The following is a 21,338-nucleotide window of genomic DNA, read 5'->3' on the forward strand; positions in this document are numbered from 1 at the left end:
TATACCTATATATTACATACTGTACATATGTTTACATATATATCTATATAATATTATATTACATGCTGTACATATGCTACATATTTATCTGCACTTGTCTATTTGCACAATTGCTACACTTTGTACTTCTGGTAGATGCCAATCTGCATTTAGTTGCTGTGTACAGTACCTGTACTATGCAATGACAAAGTTGTATCTATCTAAAGGCACACTTATATGTTATATGTGTGTGTGTGTCAACCATGTATTTTACAGAAACTTTTATTAATTCTTAAGGCAGAAGTAGCAAGTGATCAATAAGTTATCCTTTGTACAGAGATGAGATTTTACACTTCTTTGTTGCAGGGCTGGTATCAAGTGTTTAGCAGTTTTCACTGGAAATGTGGATATAACCTACCTTCGAAGGTAATTTTAACAATATAAATGGACCACAATTAGAGATAAGGATAGTAAAGATTTAAATACACATTACATCCACAAGTGCAAAATGGTACATACTATGCTTGATGGTACAACCCTAACAAGAAGGTACAGTTTAGTGCAAACGACGGTTGAATCGAGACTCATGGTATCTTAAGTATGTATCCAATGATAGAGACTTAAGCACTTTTGTATGTCGCTCTGGATAAGGGCGTCTACCAAATGCTGTAAATGTAAATGTAAATGTACTCTTTTTCCTGAGTGTACAGTAAATGGTGTGGACACAGAAAACACAGAACTGTCCATTTGTGCCTGATCATACAGAAGTCAGATACTACAAAAACAGGGATTACTTTCAGTGTTTCATTGCTGAGACGTTTGATATTTAAGAACTACTTAATAACAGCAGCAGTAAGAAAGTAGTAGTAGTAAAAAAAACATGCTTAAGACCTTTTAGTTAACAGTGACATTTTCAGTTTTTCTATATGGTCATACATTTTAAACATTTACTGGTTTCCAAAAAAACTGTTCTTAGACTTTCATTAGATGTGCGTTTTAATATAAAGGTTCTTTGCTAAAAACAGTACAATTTGCTACATATTGAACACAATATGACAGATGGCAAATTAGCTGTCGGCTTGCCTACCAAAGAAGCACATTTAATATTCATAGATAGTTAGACACACCCTATACAACCAAAAGTATGCAGACACCAGACCAGTCATACCGACTGGCTTAACGAACAAACTGTTCCAGACTTAATCCCCCCCCTTGCTGTTATAATAATGGGAATTCTGGGAAGGCGTCCCACTAGATTGTGGAGTGTGACTGCGGAGATTTGTGTTCATTCAGCCACAAGAGCATTAGTGAGGTTAGTAAATGATGTCAGGTGAGGAAGCCTGGGCTTCAGTTAGCATCACAATTCATCCCAAAGGTGTGGTTGAGGTAAAAGCTCTGTGTAGACACAAGTACATTTACTCCAGTCTTGGCAAATCATGTCTTCACTGACCTTACTTTGTGCTCAGGGGAAATGTTATGATGTAACACATTTCAAACCCTTAGTTCCCGTGAAGGGAATTTGTATTCTGTAACATTAAAAAGACATTTTTGACAATTCCACACTTCCAATTTTGTGGCAGCAATTTGGAGAAGGACCACATAAGGGTATGAGGGTCAGGTGTCCATTTACCTTTGGCCACAGTGTATATGTGGTTTATATTACTGTTATTACAGTATGGTGTTTTGCACTATTTACTATGTTACTATACACTACAGTAATTACAATTTATTCCAAGGAAACAAATCTTTGCCATGTCTTTTTATGTCAATTGAATGATTAGAAGCAGTAGTCAGAGTAAAAAGCAGTAAAGAGATGGCCAAAGCACCACCTGTATATATATTGAAAAATCTCTACACTCAAATCCATAACAGGCAAACACGAGTAGACAGAAGAAATCATATAAATAGTTCACATTTTCACACATAAGCATCAAATTTAAGATTATGACAGTAATGAAAATTACCGTCAAGATTATGACGGTTATGCAGAGTCCCTAATAAGGCCCTTTTAAGAAATTTCAGAAAGAATCTGTGCATAGGATCTGCTCATGTGCTGAAAAATATCTCAAAACATCTTTAAGCCTTTACAGTTTTGTCCATTCCAAGGCAACTCGTTTGTGTCCCATTGAGAGACAGGAAATCCCTAGTTTCTCTGTGGCACAGAGCACCTAGGGCTCTACTCCTAAACCTGGAATCTGCATTACAGACTCATACCGTTTACACACCGGGTCCCCTAACACACACCATTCGCAAAGTGCCTCATAACCATTTACTGTAATGGTGAGGGTGAAGGGGACAATTAGAGAAAACACTACCTTTAAATCATTCTGATGTTTAGATTCCCAAGCCGGAAGAATTTGTGCCAAAGTAGCAGCAGTAGGTACTTTTTTGGACTATTCTGCCATCCACTTTGCTTTAAGTGCAAACATATTTCAGAAAACTCTGCAAAGTAAATGACATGCATTCAGCCACTATGGAAAGCCTGTGCATTAGTGTTATAAAAGAGAAAAAAGGAGGAAAAATTCAGGGACACTAGGGTAAATGACTCATACATGCCAGCAACACAGCAATGTGTGACAGGAAATTTTACAAACAACTACTGATTCATGGGGTTTACGTTAATTAATGGAATGAAAGCTTCATTATTTTAAGAGGGTTTCGGTACAAGACGGCTGATTCATGTTAATATGGGAATGTTCTCTTTTACCAGCTTTAACATGTGTGAATAATGCCTCTTTGATCTTTGAATGTTTTATGAGTTAAGACACTGCAAGAGAGCCATGATCGCGTATAGTTTTAACGAGTCCTGTGTAATACATTGATGAAGAAATGGTCACTGAATTCGTTTTTTGATCAGCTTCTCCAGTTTGCGGATGCGTGAGGACTCCTGCTCAGGGGTTGGCGTGCTGAAGGACATTGAGGGCCCTGTATCTGGCCCTGAGGGGGGAGTGGGTAACCTCTGTCTGAAGAGCTCCAGCATACTGCTCTGCTCACTGCGCTTCAGTCCCTGAGGATACACACAAATACATACACACACAAACATGAGAGGCCAACAAACACAAAGACAATCAGGCTTCAACAAAAGCGCAAAAGGACTGAAACGGCAGACATTCTCTTCACACCAGCATTTTGGCCCATGAGCCTAATTCATTTATAATTAAATTTGTTTTCAACGAGAAAGTATGTTTAAGTTTATTTTGAAGGTTAGAAAGAGTTCTGCAGTGACAGTCTCTTTGAGCACATAATACATATGTACTGACAGCTACTTTAGAATCCATGTAACCATCAAGTAACTTCAAAATATAATAAATTGCACAACTGTGACTTGTGCACAGGTTTACCTTCATGTCTAGAATTTTCTGGAAAGTCTCTGGGTTCCCATCAGCAAGAAGCTTGATATAGTTATCCACAAAGACCACTGATGGCTCATGAGGGGCCATGACCACCTGAAGAAGAGAAAAGTCTTTAAAACTGAAAAGACCTTGGTCCTGTCTCAGTGCTTAAATGTTCCCACATGAGCAAAGTATGGAGAGCAAAAGAGCATTAGACAGTCACCAAATTGCAAACAAAGCAACACTCAGGAGTTATATTTAGGACCTTTTTTAACAGAGCAATTACTCTACGCTTGAACGGAGCTGAATTAGCCTAGTCCGTAATTGTTTTTGCTATAATGAGGGACTCTGGGCAAATAAGCAGTTAAAAAGGTTAAAAAAGGCATGGGCCCATGACATGGAGATCTTTTTTTTTATTGTGAGAATAACTTGCAACTATTCATATTTCTAACAGAGCTGGAGAACACATGGTGTACAGACACTGAAAAAAGATATGGACTAGCAGCCCCGACATTTCTTCCCCTGCCAACCTCCATTACTACTCATGTATGCCTCGAGGGACAGGGCTCACAAATATGCACAAGTCAAAGTTGGAAAGGCAAAATTTAACTTCGTGGATTTTGTGGAATTTTAATGACAATCCCTCCCTTCAACAACGTGATTTACTTAGTGACTGTCTGGAGTTAAGCCAATGAAAAGCCTTGAAGCTGCTTGCTGTAATTACTGTAGCATGTTGTAAAGGAGAGAGAGATAAAGCAATGACACGGGTGAGAGTGTAAGAGAGTGAGAAAGACAGAGATATAGACAGACAGACAGACAGACAAACAGACAGGGAGAGGCCAAAGGGCTGCCTTTCCGTTTAGTTTCCAAAAAGAACCACAACAGGAGGGAGAGAGACTGTGGAAAACAGACACGTCTCACTGGCTGCTTGCTTGGCCTGCAACACCTTTGTTAACTTCTCATCTCTACTGGGTCAGGAGCAAACTCTTTCCCAGCACAGAGATCTAAGAACATCTTTAATAGATTATTCTCAGTGTTAGCTCTGTAATGAACATCATAAGGACAGCCAAACACTAGCTTCCAACCACAGTGGGCTCACATTTCAACCCTAAACCAGTGAATGTGTCACGGAAGTAACAATGTTTCACAGAAGTAACTCATTTGTGCTCGGAAAAGACTAACATTGTGAAATGCAAACTGACAGCAGTCCACTGAGCACAATATACACATCAGCCTTTGCTAATTCGGTGGCCTTTTGAGTTAAAACCCAAAGCAACATTATAATGTTTGATTTTTTTCACCTATAAAACAAACTTTAAAGCTCTGCAAAAGGCAAAGTGGTACAAAAGATGGGAGCAATTACCCAGGATGTACCTGGGGCAGTGCAAAGTTAATCGTTAATGCTAACCAGATCTAAAGGATCTCTGTATGCATTTATTCAGCTTGTCAATAGTAAAAGGAATGCATATAAACTTATTCATGACCAGGACATTAAACAAGATCAACAGCACATAGCTTTTATGCTGACACAGACCAATAATCCATATTATCTAACATAATACAAAACAAATACTCAAAAAAAAAGTCCAGCCTCATAACATATTTGTAAATTATTTTGTAATTTATCTTCAGCCATTTAAAAATAAAGCAGTATTGAATAAAGGTTTCCATAAACAGATATTTTATCAAAATCCTAAAATGGTCTTGCTCCAGCTCTGCATACACATAGCCTAATTTGACAAAATTAATTTTATATGAGACCTACAAGCAGTACAGCAATTCACTAGCACACACCAGACACAGGCTTTGGACACAATTATGATTTTATCTGAGATATTTTTATTACATGTATGTTATTAGATATAAGTAAAGAAAACTCTCTTCCCAAGACAGCTGTGATAACTCAAGACCTGGCAACACCAGTTTGACAGCAGTTCAGTTGCAAACTGAACCTTGAAAAATAAACATTCCTGTAATGAACAGTACAAGCTGATATTTTTAAACAAACTTATCCTAATAGCAAGATGTCACCGTTCACTAAACTTTTATCTGTTAGGAAATTGCCTGTGCTAGCATGAGAGTGCACGATTAAACCTAATCCCAGTCTGCCATTAGGAATATCAAGGCTGAATTCCAGGCAGATGAGTAAAAGAGCAGGAAGTCCCAGGGGATCCTGGTGGGTGGCATGGGAACAGGGGTCAATGTGTCCCATTACTGTGGTTTCCATCCACCTGTTTTGATGTGAGGTCTGCACACACGCAAATCTGAATGAAAGAAAACTGACTGCAAGTATGTGGTGGTGTTTTGTTTTTTTTTTTTTGCAATGAGTGCTTTTTCAATCATAGCTTGATACTTTTCAGAAAGTCACAGAGAGATACTTTTCTCAGCAAACCGAGCCAAACCATCTAACCTTGTCTGTTTATGCTAAAGGAATAACGAAGCCAAACCAAATCAGAGAGAGAGAGAGAGAGAGAGAGAGAGAGAGAGAGAGAGAGAGAGAGAGAGAGAGAGAGAGAGAGAGAGAGAGAGAGAGAGAGAGAGAGAGAGAGAGAGAGAGAGAGAGAGAGAGAGAGAGAGAGAGAGAGAGAAAGAGAGAGAGAGAGAGAGAGAGAGAGAGAGAGAGAGAGAGAGAGAGACTTCTTGACCCTGAGTAGTGGCCTGCTGAGCCCAGGTACTTCCTGCTGTGGAAGTAAAACACAGGGACATAGCGGTGAGAGAAGCTCCTCTTCAGTGCACAGCCATGAGGACCTTTATGAGCTGCTCATAATGAAATACTTTTCTGCAGGCAAACAGATCTGTAGTGTAAATGCTATTAAATGTGAATTCTTGGAAAATAAACTGCGCTATATATTTTCTCTATTCTTCTTCTAATGTGTATACATTCAGTCTTATATACTGTACACATGCACACTTTGTTGTTGTCTATGTCTAAATTAATGACTGAAAAAAAAAAAATGTAGACACTTAAAACAATGTTTGGCCCATTTGGGAACTTTGGGGGAGAAAAAGCCATCATAAAGCTGTTTGAAAAGGTAGAAAGAGTGAGAAAAGCTTCATTAGGAATACGGTTAAGAATTTAAACAGTAAATAATGTGACGTGTTTAGCACTTTTTTTGGTTAATACATGCATGCTCACTGATACTGTTATTGTCCTCAGTATTATTATTTGAGAATTGTAGAAAATGAAGAAAACCTTCTCTGCATACTGTAGATACAACCAAACTTTTCACTGTATTGATGGATGAAATGAGGAGATTACCTTTAGAATCATCTCTGCCCGAGTCATTCCTTTGACCACTATTTTAGTGTAACTTGCTGGAGCTTTGCGAAGGACCTGCGAGCCAATGGATGGGAGGTCTAACAAAACCGTCTTCAGAGAGTGTGTGTCCAATAAAAGCTACATACAAAGATGACAAAACAACCCGGAGGGAACTCTAATTAAATTAATTTGTTTTTCTTTAGTATTACAAAGCTAACAAAAACAAAAACAGGATGAAAAGATTTACTGCACCACATTTCATGGAGACATAGTTAATCAGCAACCATTTTTGGTTAATCAGCAACCATATAAATAAAATGAAATCAATAGTTTCACATCTAATCGCTGTGGCTTTGTGTTTACCTGCTCAGCTCCAACCATGCTGATGGGTTTACACCTGAACAGGTGGTTGATGAACTTTGGAATAAAGGAGCTGAAAAGATGTTATGAATATAGATGAAAATATTCATATTCTGAATTAATTGTTTTGATTTTAAAGAACTGTTTAAAAGTCATTTGATAGGGTTCAGATACAGACTTGATGAACTTGATGCAGAACTGGGTGAAGTATTTGCGGGTGGCAGCCAGGTTGTCTCTGATGATTGGTACATTTTGCTTTATATGCATGATGACAGAAGTAACGTAGGGGCTTTGGTCACCAACATGCTCCACGCTCTGCCATGGCATCTGCACAATCAGAGGCACACACACACACACACAAACGTGCGCACACACACACACAGTTGCGAATCTGACAGAAATATACCACTCATCACTGTGGGATTAAAAAAATTAATAAAGTTTGAGGCAAAAAAAAAAACAAACAATAAGTACTTTAAAACAGTTTGATGCATGTCTTTAACCCACCTTGCTCATGGCTGAGAGGGCGGGGTCACACGCGGCATCCAGATCCTGAACCAAAAGCTGGATGCTGTTGGAGATCACACTGCCACGCAAACAAAAGCAGTTATAGCTAAACACATGCAAATAAAGACAAACAAGAAATTTATTTGAGACTCATATGCTGTATATATTTAGCCAGTTGACAGTTACGTGCTAAAGGTGTCCATCTCTCCTGTTAGATTAATCCTCTCCATGAGTGGCTTGTCCACTTTTTCCTTTAGCTTCTCCTCCAACTGTGGGCAAAACAGCACATAAAGACCATTAAATAAATCCAACCATCAGTAACATTTTTGCGAAGTTGGAACTTCAGCTGTAGCTTTGAGTGCCAGGCATCCATGACCAACAAAGAAGACAGTTCACTAAAATAAAACAGTACCATAGACTGTGTCGAGTGAATAATGTATGAACAGTTCCTGATTTTTTTTCCTGAATATTCAGTTCTGTTCCACTACTTGGTGGAATAATCTTTTTCATTGGAATCCAGCAGTGCATTTGCAAGCATCAGAAAGTACATACATATAATTCAGACTGATTTCTTCTGGTTTCTTCTTGCCAATGATATACACACTCCCAAACATGGCAATTTCTGAATGCCTTAAATGTACGTGTCCAAGTCACTCCCTTCTATACCACTTATAATAATTACTGATATGTTTGGCAAGTTAAAATATTGGAAAATGAATCTATAGGGTGTAGGAACATATTGCATGCTAATTTTTGATAGTGTAAATAAACACCTGAATGAAGCTGCTGCTGCTGTCATTTTATTGTTTCGTATAAGCCTAGACTCTTTAACGTTTGGGTCTATATGATTGATTAAATATATAGGAAATCTGGTGTATTGTGTTTGTAATGACCTGCTGAGTGGTAGCAAGGCAGTATTCAGCTGTGCTGAGGATACTACAAATAAGACAGAGCTCTTCTGTGGTAAATTTGGCCACCTCTGAACCCTCTTTTTCCTTTAACAGGCTGCTTATGGTCAGACCACCACTGTTACTGCTTGTCCTGTAACACACACAGACACACACACAGACACACACAGACACACACACAGACACACACCCTGTTCAAACAACCCACAAAAGATTTTTCTTCAGTTTATCCCCTTTAGTTTGAATCCCCAATTATATTACAGGGTGAACCAACCATGCTGGAGATTGGTACTTATTTGCCTTGGCAGTGCAGCACAACGTACTTTTCTAAATGGTTTTGTTCACTGAGCATTAGCCATAACCAGAGCATAAACAGCTCCACATAGTACAAGGATCAAAAGCCAGTCATGGCAGAAATTGAAGACAAAAAGCAAGTCAAAGTTAAACCATATGAGGGGCTGGGCGCACTGCTGTAGGCCATCACTTACTTGGGCAGATTCCCAGACAGGATCTTCCAGGCATACTCGCGCAGGTACTTCTGGAAGATGGTAGTGAGGGCAATCATGGGTTCTCCTGTGCTCAGCTGAGAGCACTGCACCATACACTTTTTATAGTATACAAAGAGATCTGCACAGCTGGGCAACACAGCTCCCCCTTCTTCTGTGCCTGACTTAGGGGGACCTTGCGCTCGGAAATCAGCCACAAAGCGGTCAATCAGCTCCCCGAGGTTCCTGTTACAATGACAAAAACAAAGAGAGCTGAAACACCAACATTAATATGACTGGTAATGTGCTGAGGTGTGAGAACTATGTGGAATAAGGAGCACATTGTCTGTGCCATCACTGTGGGTCATCCCCTTCAGCACTCAGTAACCAGATAGCAAATGCCCAAGTAAAGAATGTGGCCATTTTTCATGCCAAACAGGTCAGCCTGTACTGGAATAAAGGAGTCCATTGTCAAGAAAAGGTCAGTCTACTTTAGCCAATGTACCATAACAAGAATAGACAAACCCCTCTTTAGAGCTTACAGCTTTGGAAGTTCTGGTGAGTAAGAAAAAGGGCAATGGAGAGAATATGGGAAAGAAGGAGAAAATAAAAGGAAAATGCAAACAGAGACAGAGAAACAGATCTCCTGCTATTACACTTTTCGGTTGCTGTGGTTAACATGGGAAACATTTCGGCTCGATGGAAAGATGAAATTGGAGCACAGATGAAGGAATGACTGATGAGGGATTACTGCTGGGGACATTTATAATGTATGCAGCATGATGACAGGATTACATATAAGTACACAGCACACACATATGAACACACACAGAGGACATGAAAGCAAACTGCTTACTCCAGTTTGGAAGTAAATAAAAATCCAGTGTACAATGTGATACATAAGCCACTTGTATTGAGTGTATGGGTCACTTTGTCCTTGTATAATGGCTTGCACATTGCACTCACTTGTCCTGTGATTCGATGTAGACATAGAGATGAGGCTCGAAGCATTTGGAAACAATGCCATGGAACGGGTTCTCTGGGGTCTTGGGCTTCTTCGGCTGAAAACAGAAAAGTATTTAGCAAACATGAGGTTCTTAAGAAGCTTGACAGAATATCTGATAAGTCTGAGAACACGGAAGGAAATTGCACTGTGTGTACATTTGCAATTTTGTAGATTTGCAAGATGTAGAAATGTCAAACATGACGTGTCAAATTACAAATAATACTAAAACTGCACATTATCTTAATTCACATAAAACTGCATGACAGACAGAGATGAATTGCTTACAATTTCACTACTGAGTTGTACAATCAAACTGTATTTTATGAAGATGTTGATTACATAACAGAATAGTAATGAAAACAGTAACATGCTCTAGACTTTTGGTGAAGTATCACATCACATGGGGTTTGTTGATTCTGGAAGTGTTTTTCTGTACATTCCTCAGCCCCAGCTGACCTTCACACAAATGTTTTAACTATCTTTGTTTAACTATTGTAACTCATCCTTGAAATCTTAATTCAAGCATAAGCAATAGACAAAAACAATCTATATTGCTGACTGTAATCCATAAAGACAGGATGAGTGATGATGAGGATGATGAATAACCTCACCCTGACCAGATCTTCATCCTTCTCAGAAATGTTGTCCTCTCCTGACTCATCCTCCAGAAAAGGGTTAGTGGGCTCCAAGGGCGTCTCAGGTCTCTTCTGCAAACAAAGGAACATTAAACTTACAAGTAAAAACATCTCTGCCTCATTCACTCTGGTTTAACGCTCCAGAACTCCACCGTGAACTGGACAGTAGAGCTAGGAACATCCTGCTGGCCTTACCCCCGGGCTGTTACTCAAGGTGCTGCCCGAGAAGCGCTTAGCCAGCAGCCCCTCAAAATTGGTGGTCCTCTGAATAGCAAAGAGCAAGAGTTTGACCTCAATCTCCCTGGCACGAGCTCGCATCAGCTTGGCCAGTTCAGTCCTGGCACAAAAAACACACACAGTGATCAACAAAGACCTCACGTACGGAGTGGAGCTTCAGGTCAGGCAGTTAATAGGGTAAAACATGGACATGGTTAAACTGACCACGGCTGCAGGCCAAAAATGAGCTCCACCTGCTCTAGGTTTTATAAATGAAGCCTGACTGAATAGAAATGTATGAAGCTTATGCTGATGAAGAGCGGAGCAATGAGTTCTGTGAAAATTACAGTGGAACAAAATCAAACATTCTTTCCATTGTATCTCTGGTATAACTTTGACTGTGAGTAACAGACAGCACTTAAAATGTTTTGCTTTGCCTATTCAATTATTAACCTAATCGTTTCCTTTGCATAGGTTTAATTAAAGGATTTGTCTAGAATATCACTTCCTATTTCTTTTATATTTTGTGTCATTTAAATCCACGAGAAGCTGAAGAACTGGAAAGACTTAATTTTAAACCCTTGTGTACAGGCACCTGGTGATATGGCAGAACTCCACGGCGATACGCTCAGTCATGCACCACTCTTCAGGAAACATGCGGACGTACTTCTCCTCATAGTCTACTAGCTGACGCTTTATCCATGCATATCGGCGGTCAATCTTATCCAACCATGCCACCTGCATTTAAGATACGACTGTCAGCATTCAGATCCGCACATTTACACTAGGAGTCTGATAGTGAGGACAAACTGTAAACCACACTTACATCCTGGTTCTCTTGAAAGAGTACCAGGTACTCAGAGAGATGCTGCCTAATAAACTTCTTGATTATTTCCTGCTTAATGCGAGGATCCAGGACATTGGCCACCAAACAGGCATCTCTAAGCACAATGCTGGGGCCTCCAGGCCTCTAATAAACACACCAACACATAATTATTGGAGAGCGCATATGAGTAAGTAATTAATTAACACTAACAACAATAAGAAAAATATATGGATAATACAACATTTTAAATTGACACTTTTTATATGAAACCGAACATTTTCAAAATGTAATATAATATAAATGTTATATATAATGAATGCAGTACTTCTGCTTTTTTTGTTACACTGCATTACCTTTGAGCCCTGAGCCGGAAAAGCCTCATCAAAGTCAGCTAAGATCTGTGTGCCTAGTTCACTTTGTGCTGCTTTCACTCTGCAGAGGAAGAAAGACAGACACACAAGTTTCAAAGGGTAAGAACCCCCACAGGCACAGACTGGAAATCTCTTGTGCAGGATCAGCTTTTAGGAGAGGTAGAGTGACTTTCCTTGTCACATGACCCCATAATGGAAATCCACTCTCTATCCGATCTTACTCCTAATCCTTTGAATTAATGATCAGCAGAAAGAATCATGGGAATGAAACAGAATATTACATATGTATTACGTACATGCATAATATTATCATAGAATTAAGCAAAAAAAAATGTTTAGCACCAGGTTTTTAAATGCAAATAATATTCAGTGGCCATCACAAGAAAAGCAGCTTCCTGCTGAGTCATTTGTTTATTAATAAGTCCATCAGCTATGGAGAAATAATACATTGCACAAATTTTGAGCAGGAACTGCTTATCTCTGCTTCTAGCAAACTGTTTCCCTGAAAGCTTTAGATTTGGCATTCATGTTGTTCAACAGAACTTTACTAATACTTTTCGTTTCATTAATCACACATGATCAGATAGTTCTAGCTGAGGTGCACTTACCAACAGAGATTTTTTTGGGAAAATAAGTAAAATCTGACCCGATATCGATCTAGCTTTTCATGCCAATCATTAAACAACAATGCTTAAGCTCTGATTTGGGAATCCAAACTGGATATGAATATTGCAATATATAATTATGATAACTGCTCTATAAATCATCCAGTCCTCTTATTGCATGTTTATTTACTTGGCACACAAGTTGTTACAATTACATTTTATTCCTTTAGCTTTTTGCTATTTACCTTTAAACACACAAAAAGCAGAGCAATGTGAAAAATCAAAGAAAATCCGATTGGGCGAAAACCTTTTTAATGATACTGTCTGCAAATCTGTGTGTATTCCTGCACAGTGTTTGTCAGGTTACTGCATTCTCAGCAATGTGCAGGTTCATGGTTATTTAAAACTGACATTAAAGAGGAGTATCACAACATGTTTTGATGCTGGATGTAGCATTCCAAGTGCCTTCCAATATTAACAGGAAAGGAGAAAAAGACGAGCTCTTTCTCAAGTATTCTCAAGACCCAGCAGTGTTTGAAGTGTGGTAGGACTCACAGCTGCTGTCCTTAATCAAACATCTTTACCACACATTTGTCTGTTTCTATTCTGGGTGGCACAGGGTGGGTGAATAAAAGTATTTGATTTCTCCCATTTCCGGACTGGAATAAATAATCCTGTATTGCCGTAGGGAAAGAAGATGCAAAACATCATCAACAGCTTCTATGCATTGCTCTTTCCCAAGAGTTATGTTCAGCATTCATAACACAGAAATCCTTATTGTGCTCTAACAAAAGCACCACCCAAGCAACAAAGGGGGTAATGTATGTTTACACTGTTGTAAAAGTCAGAACAAAGCCAAATGGTCCAGCTTTTTTAATAAGCTCCAATGGTTTATTACAAATACTGTAGAGCTCCTCATTTGAAAAATTATATTTGCAGCTCTTCAAAGCTGCATTGCACTTATCTATAGCAAGTGCTGGGGTGGGGAACGATAACTATAGGAGCAGGAGCAGGGAAGGGCAACCAAAGCTACAAGCCTTTCCAGATAAACATAAAGGCACTGGAACATTCTGTAGAATAGCTTTACACATGAAAACACCCTTCCTTGCCCCTTATTTATGAAACAACAGCCTTATCAGTCTACCCAGTATAAATACACAGTGGGAAGCACTGAGCATTAACGACACGTGGAATGAGATCCAGGTCTTAGGTCTCAAGATCTCACAGTCTTCACTAAAAGTCTAGTCTCTATGTCTGCATGGACAGAGACCACACCACACAGCCAGAGACAAGGCTCCACTGTTGGAAGAATTAGCCTGAAAAAAACAAAAACACTGGAATAATAAAGAGCAAGTGGAACAGATTTCCTTCCTGTGTTGCATCTGTAGTAAACATAAACAGGAACCTCAAACCCTCAACATCATTCAATTTAGCGAATTACACCAGAAAATTAGTCGTATAAACACTGCCTGCCCTTTAGCTCATTCAGATAACATACCGATTGTCTGAGTATACAGTTAGACCACGGCTCACATCACATGCCAAAATGTATTACAGTTTAAATGTTTATTTTTTTTAATTCAGGTCAGATTGTAACATGGTTGCAACATTAGGTCGGCCTTCAACAGAAGATAAATGGCTTGAGAAGGGCTGAAGAACAGATTGTGAGGGCACGCTCACCTTTCAGACAGTTGGCGGATCTGAGGGATGCCCATATACTTTTGGAAGTGTTCCAGCACGTTGACTACTCCCTGGAGCAAGTTGGCGACCTCCCCATACTGCCTCTTGCGTGTCATAGCTCTGAAAGATAAGCAATTAAAAAGACATTCTAAACTTATGTATAACTGACCAAACAGCACATGGTTCAAGTGCTTCTATCTCTAGTCTGTTGATAGCAAACAGTGTAGCCACTTACTCCAGTGAGTCCACCCCTCCTGCTAGCATGTGCAGGTGATTAAGAGTAGTAATGGACGTGGTTAGGTTACGCTTTGCATGGTCCAGCTGCTTGATGTCCCGGGTGATCTCTTTTACCTGGGCAAGAGAACAAACATCTTAGAGCTGATGGCTCCAGCATATCCAGGCCTACACGGTTTCCCATTGTTCTCCTGTCCCACTAGCTCCAGATAGCCATACCCTGCCCTTCCTCTGACCTGCTCAGCACCGCTTACATGCAGATGGCTGATGCATAACTCAAGGATTAAAAAAGGCTGCAGCATAAGGAGGACACAGGATGTCACGATTTCCTTCCTATTTAGCCAGCAGCAGCAGGAGTGTTGGGAGACATTATATGCATTTTGACCAGACTAGATTCCTGTGTGTAAGGCTTATTTTTACTCACCATTTGCTCAGATTTTTCCGCTTTGTCCTTGATGTCTTTGATTTTGCCAAACAGTTGCTGGATGGCTATCTGAGCCTCCTCCAGGGCCTGGAATAGATGCAGAAGTTCAGACACACTGCATCTGTGATCACTCTTGGACGTGCCATAATGGTTTCACTGCTGTCATGGTGCTGACAATGATATTCGCTGCATCATTACAATAGCGGCGAAGGTTTAAAGGGTAAAAGCTAATGCACATTAAATCCTATATTCAACATATCAATTCCAATTGTAATTAAATGTTTTGTTTTTTAGACAGAAAACTCAATTTTCACACCACATCAAAGCAGTTTAATATCCTAAGGTAATACTGTTTTCAAAAGCCTCAATAAAAAGAGACGATGAGGATGATGATGATTATGTTGTTGTTTTCCTCCTCCTCCTCCCTTCACTTTATTTTTAGTGCCCATCTTTCACTCATACAAGCAGAGAAATGAGAACCAAATGGGAACACTTGATGAAAAATCCTCACTCACAGTTTGTCCTCACATTCCAACAGGGTAAGTGTACAGCAGATGCATTGACCAGCATTGGCCTGCCACATGTTCGCCCACCTAACCCGCTGCTATTGACCAGGCGCCCATCCTAGCCTTGAAGTAGGCTGCCTTCCACACCAACAGTTATAAACAGAGCCAAACTTCACAAAGTTATGCAAGGTCCTGCTACACATCCCAGCTGGGTTTTAATAATGGTAGTCACTGCTAGTATTTTTGCCAGGCCCAGGGCTAAGCTGACCAGGAGGAGGATGGTTGGCTCTCACTTACTCTCTCACAGGCAGATGGAATGCTAACAGCTGGCACCAGCTGCCTCGTGGAATTTACCACTTTAAAAATATATATAAAAATTTATCCTCTTCAAAATATAGGCAGACATGGACTTTCTCTGTCGCACATGCAGTTGACAGAATATTTTCAAAAGAGCCACAAAGCTCAAAACAAACTGAAGGCTTTCCAGATACTTCTCAGTGAACTCAGCTGTCTTTCTCTATGTCATGGCTGATAAAGCCTACGTAGGAGTGTAACTGAGAAACCATTTTCCAACCTTAACCTCAAGTTCAACACTGCACATATACAGATAGAGAGATGAGGAGTGGCCAGCCACTTCAAATGATTTATTTCCAGAGTACGAATCTGAATGCTGGGTGTGTACCTTCCTTCCTCATCCATGGCCAATATACCGTTGGCTGATAAAATCAGGTGTTCAAAGGGTTCAAGAGACTTATCTGTATTGTTGAAATACTTCAGGAACATCAGGAATACAAGCCGTTGTCTGAAGATGAAGTCAAGCAAGCTATTAAGAAAGCAGCTTTTGAGCATAATAATTTACCCAGAAATACTAAAGGGACAAAAAAAAAAGAAGAGAAATAAATAAAAAATCAGGGTTGTGCAAAGCATAAATAAGGAATCTGTGGGGTCCAGATAACTCCTTCTCATGCAGTGAATTTGAAAACTGTCTTCTTCACATACAAATAAAATGTTAACGTTTACATTTACAGCATTTGGCAGACGCCCTTATCCAGAGCGAAGTACATAAGTGTTAACATACTCTAGCTGTGGTTTCTGCAGAACACAATGTTTATAGTTCCACATTGATGGACTAAATACAGCAGTAGAATATCACTCTTTACATGGACTAGAACAGCGTTTTTTGACACATCTGTGTGATTGTCTACCGAGATGCTCCCAGTGACTAATGAAAATATAACCATATACCATTCACCGTTCAGCTAATTTGCCTATTGAAGCTGTCAAAAACAAATCACATTGATCTAATTAATTATTTCAGCTACTGATAAATGGCTTCAACTGTGTATGCACCAACATTTTCAGCCAACTGGACCTGCTATGGAACTCAAAGAACCATTAGTTCACAGGCATTTCCCAGGCACTTCTTTTCAGTTAAATAATTTTTTACACATTATAAGCGTCAAGAGTTTCTGGTGTTTGAGTTTTAATAATCCTCAAACAAAACTGACTACTAGGTTTTGACTAAATACATAAAATTATATCCTAATATTATTATTGTTCTTTAGAATTTCTTCCATAAAACCGAAATCATTAAAAAAACTCCTTAATTCTTATAGAAAAATAAGCTTCCATTTTAATCTTCCAATATCAGTTTAAATGATAAAATTAAGTTTACAACACAAATGTAGCTGAAAATGTATTGTATTGATATTTAACCTATGACTTTAAAAAAAAAAAAAAGAGTAATACAGGGCTGAGTGTTAAAAAAAAAAAGAAAAAAAAACACACTTTCTGCATTTACATATTTTTAGAGTAGTTCCTCAGCATTCCTAATAAGCACTTCCACATGCCAGAAACTAGATGAGACATCCTGATCCCTACTCGCTCTGTGACAGCCATAAAATCCTTATAGGAAGCCCCTACCCCCAGCCCCATCTGGGAACACAATACAGCAAGGATTTTATATGGAATTTCAAACTGCATCAAAGAAAATAATATACATGACAGTTTTGGCTGGGTTAGACAACAATGAACCAATGGGAGGGACCAGTGACAGCAATAACTGGCACCAAATGCTATGGTGTCTTTGTGATTTATGTGCTCTGTAGAATGTTGACATGTTAACTTCAGCATATTGTAAAACTGTTTTTTAGTATTATGGAAAACATCATCCTTTGTGTCAAGAAATATCACAAGCAATTAATCAAATGAGAACTTCCAAAGTTGTTGACCGAACAGTGTCAAAAATATGTGAAGGCAATCAGGAAGAGAGAGGTACTGTATGTAGCTACAGACATGAATGCAGGGTAAATAAGGTTTTTCTTCAAAACAAGGTGTTTAGTGAATTAGCTTTTTTCCTGGGGTGCGCAGCTGCCCATAACTTCCACTGAGTGAGCCCGCTCAGCAAACAGACAACACCATTTCTTTTTTCTCTTTCCAAGATGTCCACAAGGCATTTAAACAGGGTGAACATCTGTGGAACGTCGCTGGAGTCACTGCTTATCTGGCTGTAAACCTCTCACTCAACATAAACGCTCTGAATCACTCTTCAACCTCTCCTGACAAGACGGCGAAGAATGATCTTTTCAAATCCGAGAAGGTCTGAACAGTTTAAAGACGCATGTTTTCCCACCACCTCCACACAGCTAGAATTATCATCATGCAGGCCCCTGAGACTGCGTTTCAGAAGCAAATGTCTCCACCCTAATGATAAATACTTCTCAGACTAAACAAAGAACAAGCTGGTGTGTTTTCCATCTCTCCTCCATCAGCCCCCGGCCTCTACATCTGTAATCCAGCATTTCCATCTGCAGAAGGGATTTTCCTTTTGCTTGGTGGAAACATCTCAGAGGGATACCGGCCCAGAGACTCCAAACCTTGACTTTCCACATCTCAGAGTAAGGTGGTTATGGGACGACCACCAGGCCCCTCTCAGTCTTCGCCTGCACCGGCTCATACCTCACAATTAGGTGTCACATTTCACCTCTGCCTGCTGCTCTGATTGAGCACGGATCTGTATTGAATCAGGGTTTTCCACCAGCTCCAAGAAGCAGCAGGACACAAAACCACAATATGGAATGCCAGCATAGCCGAAAAACAGGGGAGTCTGAAAGAAATGTGCTTTCTCTTCCAGTGAGAAGTGGGGGCTAGGAACGTGACAGCTCTGAAAAATCATGGCTAATATGAACACAGGAAACAGAAATAATTATTAAATGTCATTGGAAAAATAAATAACTGCGATACTGAATATACGATTTCTGCTTAAAAAGCATGCGATAAGCGTGTCAAACCCAGGCTATGAGAAAATGTGTGAGCAGACAGAAGACCTCTGACAGCAATTGCAGCTCACCAGGATCTGGTTTCACATCTAACACTACAGAACTGAAGCAGCTTCCTTGTATTCGTGCTGTAGCCATCAATCAAGCTTCAAGAACATTTCTCTGCTACTCCAATTCATCTTACTTCTCTCCCAACAACAATCCATCATCTTACACAAACATTTATTGTCAAGGCCCCTTTTCAGAAAGTACACATCAACAATCCATCGTTTATTTTTCACTGCGCATGGATTACGTGACTGAGTCGGCAACTGACGATGTGCGGATATGAGACACCCACCTGCCTTCCATCCTGTCCCACGTTAGTTTGTCCCCTCACCACTGTCCTGATGTTGTCATCCAGGCGTCTGTGAAAAAGACACAAAAAAGTACAAATCACAAATCATAAAGACACCAGGGGGCGAATAACTAGTGTAATACACTAATCAGTATCAGGCATTGTAATCATTTTACATGGCTAATGAAAAGCTCACCTGATTTTTAGTCGAATCTTGTTTACCACTTCATCTATGTTTGCCAGTGACTGTTAAAAGCAAGATTAAAAACATAAAAAGAAAAACTTAGAACATAAAAGTCAATATTACTATAAATTAATGCATATTAACACAAATCTTCCCCGAAGTCTAATTAAGCAGTCCTTGAATGTTAGGGCACAGGGTAATAGCACAACCTAGTGGTCAAATCAAGAAGAGGCAAAAAATGAAATACATAGTGGTGTAATATACAGATACAAACCAGTCGCCCAAAATGAAAACAACATGTAACAAACAAAACCTGGTAGACCCTTATGGTAGTACCCTAAATCAGTACATGTGTATCTGTATCAGTTTGTCCAATAGAACACGTGCAAGTCTTTTTTTTTAATCACTATTATACGCTTATTTAGGAATGTTAATCATTTCCTTTTGCACTGAGCATTTCTTATTTGCTCTGTTACGCTGTGCTTGTCAGTCCCGGTCAGTACACCTAAAAGACTCCGATGTGTCGAATGTAAAGGAGGTTTTACTATCTGACTCTCAATCTCAAACAAGCGTGTTTATTGATGTCGAAGTTTTTGTGGCAAGTGTCAAAGTTCTCTTAACTGTCCGTGACAAAACAAATAACAGAATCGCCAGCCAAAAAAACGTGCATAATATTGACTAACATGAATACTTGTTTAATATATATTTTTATTTCATATATTAATAAAACAAGAAACTTTAGCTGACCATAACCTTTGCCTTGCAAAGTAAATAAAAGATATATAGCTGCCTGTGACAAGCTCAGATAATTCTCAAATTATTTTTGGGCGCATGTTTAATTTAACTAAACAAATATCAAAGATTCATTTTAATCTGCTCTTAAAATCTTCCTATATCTTTTCTAAAATATACCTATAATCATTTTTGCTTTTGGAAAAGTGCAATCATCACATAAACTAATGTTTTATACGAGCTGTCAGACCATCAAGTTACTCACCTGCTCAGTTGGAAACAAAGTGTTGATGTATTCAACTGCATTGAAATCAGCTCGATCCAGTGGGTCCTGACTGGGAAACACCTTAAAATAAAGAGATAACGAGGAAAATAATAATTATAATAATAATAATAATAATAATAATAATTATTATTATTATTATTATTATTATTATTATTATTATTATTAAACCATATCAAACAATAATTACTCAAAGTGTATGTCTTGCTGATAACCCCAGCTTGTAGCTTTGTTTATTGAAAAACATATTTCTGTTCGTTTTTGTTTTTGAAGCTTTATACAGCCCTGTGTGTTTTATAGGTGCAAAAAACAAATGCCAAATAGTCTAAACATCCAGATCACACAGACATGAAAAATAGCCAGATCACACAGACATGAAAAATATAACGTCAAACTAACTAGCATGTCTTATAGCTAAGCTAGCTAGCAAACACAAACCACTACAACTGACACTTATTAAAGTAAAGTATTTACAATTGTTCGTATTGTATTTATTTAGTTCATTTTCTCGACGATTTGGTCAAAATTACTGTTCAAGGTGATGAAGGGAAATGACAGTGATGAACAAGATGATAGAAGCTAGTTAGCTATCTAGCTAACCTGGAGTGACAGCTAGCTTAGCCTAGCCAGGCAAATGTAGTAACTGTTCGTATCTCGAAACATATCTATATACCTGCTCGATGGCCAGCTGGACTTCGGGGGTAAGGTTTAAAATCGCGTCCAAATCCTCCACAAATTCTAATTCTTCGTCTTCCATCATTGTATGAAAACAGCCGGGTGACAGCTAGCTGTGAGTCTGTAATGATGTTGGAGACCTGCTACTGATCCCTCCTCCAGCTCAGGACTAATCCCAACCCATTACTGCCGCCCACAGGACTGGAGTCTGCCTTACTTTTATTAGTGACATGCAGAAAGTTTTACACATTGAAAGGCAAAACCACCATTTTTGTTTTATCTTTTCTGTAAAAAAAAAACAAAAAACAAAAAAAAGAACAGTCCTGTAACAGAAGACACAATTGCATTCATTGTTTCTTAGACTTTATTGGCTCATTGCTTCTTTATTTATACTGCAGTGATTTCTGAAAATCACAGCAGGATCAAAGAGGTGTATCAAATTTCTTAGATTCATTTAACAATTAAAATAAACATTCGCATTAATTTACAAAAAGATGGAATGTGTAAAATGTAAGT

General features: G+C 39.0%; 1 protein-coding gene across 1 annotated transcript; it reads right to left on the bottom strand.

Moving 5' to 3' along the window:
- Nucleotides 1–957: 957 nt before the first annotated feature.
- Nucleotides 958–21,006, bottom strand: vps53 (VPS53 subunit of GARP complex). Its single transcript, XM_060887763.1, has 22 exons — nucleotides 20,821–21,006; nucleotides 20,130–20,210; nucleotides 19,145–19,194; nucleotides 18,952–19,018; nucleotides 14,828–14,914; nucleotides 14,405–14,520; nucleotides 14,170–14,289; nucleotides 11,867–11,945; nucleotides 11,514–11,657; nucleotides 11,283–11,425; nucleotides 10,667–10,808; nucleotides 10,448–10,543; nucleotides 9,797–9,891; nucleotides 8,834–9,076; nucleotides 8,331–8,478; nucleotides 7,624–7,706; nucleotides 7,438–7,516; nucleotides 7,109–7,257; nucleotides 6,934–7,003; nucleotides 6,571–6,708; nucleotides 3,321–3,425; nucleotides 958–2,986 (listed from the first exon to the last, which is right to left on the bottom strand). The coding sequence occupies exons 1-22, from the start codon at nucleotides 20,905–20,907 to the stop codon at nucleotides 2,813–2,815; spliced, it is 2,496 nt and encodes an 831-aa protein (XP_060743746.1). The 5' UTR covers nucleotides 20,908–21,006; the 3' UTR covers nucleotides 958–2,812.
- Between the last annotated feature and the right edge of the window lie 332 nt (nucleotides 21,007–21,338).

This window comes from Tachysurus vachellii, chromosome 15 (genome assembly GCF_030014155.1).
Source record: "Tachysurus vachellii isolate PV-2020 chromosome 15, HZAU_Pvac_v1, whole genome shotgun sequence".
NCBI classification, from domain to species: Eukaryota; Metazoa; Chordata; class Actinopteri; order Siluriformes; family Bagridae; genus Tachysurus; species Tachysurus vachellii.